We start from the raw sequence: 2873 nt of genomic DNA, 5'->3' as shown, positions 1-2873 counted from the left end.
GCGGTAGTGGCAGCGGCAGCGGCAGCGGCAGCCTCGGCCGCCGCCCGCGGCGCAAGTGGGAGGTGTTCCCGGGCCGCAACCGCTTCTACTGCGGCGGCCGCCTCATGCTGGCCGGCCACGGCGGCGTCTTCGCGCTCACGCTGCTGCTCATCCTCACCACCACCGGACTCTTCTTCGTCTTCGAGTGAGTCTTCTGGTCCCTGGCCGGGCACCCTCATCCTCCCCGCCCCTTGCTGGGGACCCCGTCCCTTCCCTGCGCCTGCCTCCTCCCCGCCTCTCTCAGGTCGACCCGCAGGCCTCTCCGGTCTTCTCGCACATCTCTTGTCTGTCCTCCCTGGTCGCCCCCACCCCTCCCAGAACCCCTCATCCTCCCCTGTGCATTGGGGTACCCCGTCTGCGCTGGTCTCCTCCGCTCTCCCAGCCGCCGGGTCCTCCCCGGCCCCGCCCTGGCACCTGTCTGCCTGCCTCTGCTGGGAACACCGCCCTCCACGGCCCCATCCTCTCTGCCCTCTCAGAACCTGCCCCCGGCTCCTTGGGCAGATGTCTCCGGGTCACCTGTCCCTGACCGACCATCTCTTGCCCACCCTGCCACCCCCCCAGTTCTCTCTGGCCCTCCCTATCCCTTCCAAACAACTTCTACATTTCTCGTGTCCTTTGGCTATGTACACCCACCACAAATTTCCCAGTCATCCTCTCTGCTCCCGCCAGGTCCCTCCAGGGTCCCCTCCTGTCTCTACTCTCAGACCCTGCCTGGGCCCCCAGGCATCTTCCCTGAAACGTCTTTGGGCCTGTCAGGCCTCTTTTCCTTCTTCAGCACCTTCCTTAGTTTCTCCAGAGCGTCCTGTCCTTCCCTCGCCCCCTGGGCGTCTCCCAGGCCCCTTGCCCTCTCCTGACCACCTGGCTTGCTGTCCCTCCTCAGCATTCCAGAACATCCCTCTGGCCTGTTCCACATCAGGAACACCTGCAGCGCCTTGTTTTTCAAGGAAGAGTCCAGAGTGCTTTTGTGTGACCGGTCATATTTGCCCCCATGGGTTTCTGACCTCTTCACATCCTCAGTGACCCAGGACTGGCCCACGTGGTATCTCTGTTTTGTGGATGCAGCAGTGGATGCTTATCCTCTCCCAGGGTCACATCTTTGTTTTGGAAGTTTTCCACCCCTTGGTCTGCAGCTTGAGCCACCTGCCCTGTGATTCGCTGCGTGCACACCCACCCTGTGCTGCACAAGCCCCACATTCCCTCCTTGTTCTCCCCGTCCTCTGTGGTCATCTTCCTTCATCCTGTGGTGCGGTTGAAAACTCTGTCTCTGGAGCCACCAGACCTGGTTCACATCCCAGCTCCACTGTGCACTAATTGTGTAACCTCGGGGCAGTCACTTCACCCTCAGAGCCCCAGTTTCTCATCTGTAAAATGGGGTTTATAATAGTATCCACCCCGAAGGTTGCCCTGAGGGTGGCATGAGGTCACACATGCAAGCTTTTAGTCCAGTAACAAGCACTTAATATTGGCAGCTGTTAGTACTTGTCGTCTTTACTAAAAGACACTTCCCAAGGGCATGTGACCAGGCTGTCATAAAGACAACAGCCCCCAGGTACCCTTTCCAGCTGCCAGATCATGTATCTGCAACCTTGGGTTTCCCCTTAAAGCAAGGTGAAAACTTCCTATAAATTAGCTTCTCCCTTCACCCTTCCAGGAAACACTCTGCCCTTCCTTTCTGAGGGTGGATGAAAAGTTCAGGGATGATTTACAAGCAGAGGCTCTGGGAGCCCCCAGCATGGCCCCTGTGCTGAGTTTCAGATCCACTTCACTGGGCGGTCCACATGAGTGTTTTGGAAGTGTCTTTTCCACTCTCTCCTGGGTTGCCCTCTTGGTCCCCATGCCCAGGGCTTCAGCTGAGGCAGGAGGAAGCGGTGCTTATTGTGGTTGGCCCATGTGACCCTGCAGTGTGAGATTTGGTCTGTTCGAAAGCAGGACATTCTCTGGGCTGTTGTGTGTACCTTCCACTGGTGAGTGATTTGTCTCCAGCGAGGGAGGAAGGAAGCAAGGACTTCTGGGTTCGGGGAGAGCTTGTGAATCAGCTTGCCTTTTGTCTCTGCTCATCCTCACTTGGGGTGGTGGATTTGGCAGGAGGATTTGGATTTGGGCCAAGAGCTCACCTGGGTCTGAACTGGTGTGAAACCCCAGCAGGGGCCTGGCGTGGTAGAAATGCCCTTAGTGAGGACAGGAACAGTGGGAGACACTCTTGTACTCCCCCATTGCTCTGGGAAAAGGTAAAGGTGCTCTCTGGGGCCTTTCCTGCTATGAGTGGTTTTGCTTCATTGTTTGGTTTGGTGGATTGTTGCACAGGCCTCCCAGCTTCTGCCCTACTTCCCACCCCCACACAGGAGCCAGAGTACCCCTTTAATTCTAAGTTACATCCAAATCCTCCCTGGCCTCTGGGCCCTGCTCCCTTTCTGTCTTCATCTTCCCCCACCCACTGGCTGTGCATGCCTTTCAGGCACACTGTCCTCCTTGCACACTCATACCTCAGGGCCTTTGCACTGTCTGGAATACCCTGCCTTTAGGGAGCCTCATAGCTCACTCTTTCACTTTCGCCCTTTTCTGTCCATCTGTACAGCATAGCAAACCACTTCCCTCCAGCCTGTCCTCTCTACTCTCATTTATTGTTCTCTGAAGCACTTGCTACCACCTGACATCTTATTTTTAAATTATTTATTTATTTAGGGATAGGGTCTTGCTCTGTTGCCCAGGCTGGAGTGCAGTGGTACAGTCATAACTCACTACAGCCTTGAACTCCTGGGCTCAAGCAATCCTCCTGCCTCAGCCTCCTGAGTAGCTGGGACTACAGGTGTGCACCACCATGGCCTGATAATTAA

The 2873-nt window shown here is 56.5% G+C and overlaps 1 protein-coding gene across 1 annotated transcript in view; it reads left to right on the top strand.

Moving 5' to 3' along the window:
• The window catches only part of ZDHHC18 (zinc finger, DHHC-type containing 18), a 68363-nt gene that overhangs the window by 35837 nt on the left and 29653 nt on the right, over positions 1-2873 (top strand). The window contains exon 2 of the mRNA XM_012645906.1: positions 8-184. Coding sequence (XP_012501360.1) covers positions 8-184 — 177 coding nt within the window. The remainder of the gene's footprint in view (positions 1-7; positions 185-2873) is intronic.

This window comes from Propithecus coquereli, unplaced genomic scaffold, assembly GCF_000956105.1.
Source record: "Propithecus coquereli isolate 6110/MARCELLA unplaced genomic scaffold, Pcoq_1.0 Scaffold239, whole genome shotgun sequence".
Lineage (NCBI taxonomy): Eukaryota > Metazoa > Chordata > Mammalia > Primates > Indriidae > Propithecus > Propithecus coquereli.
The sequence above is the reverse complement of the archived record's forward strand: the minus strand, read 5'-3'. Positions and strand labels throughout refer to the sequence as shown.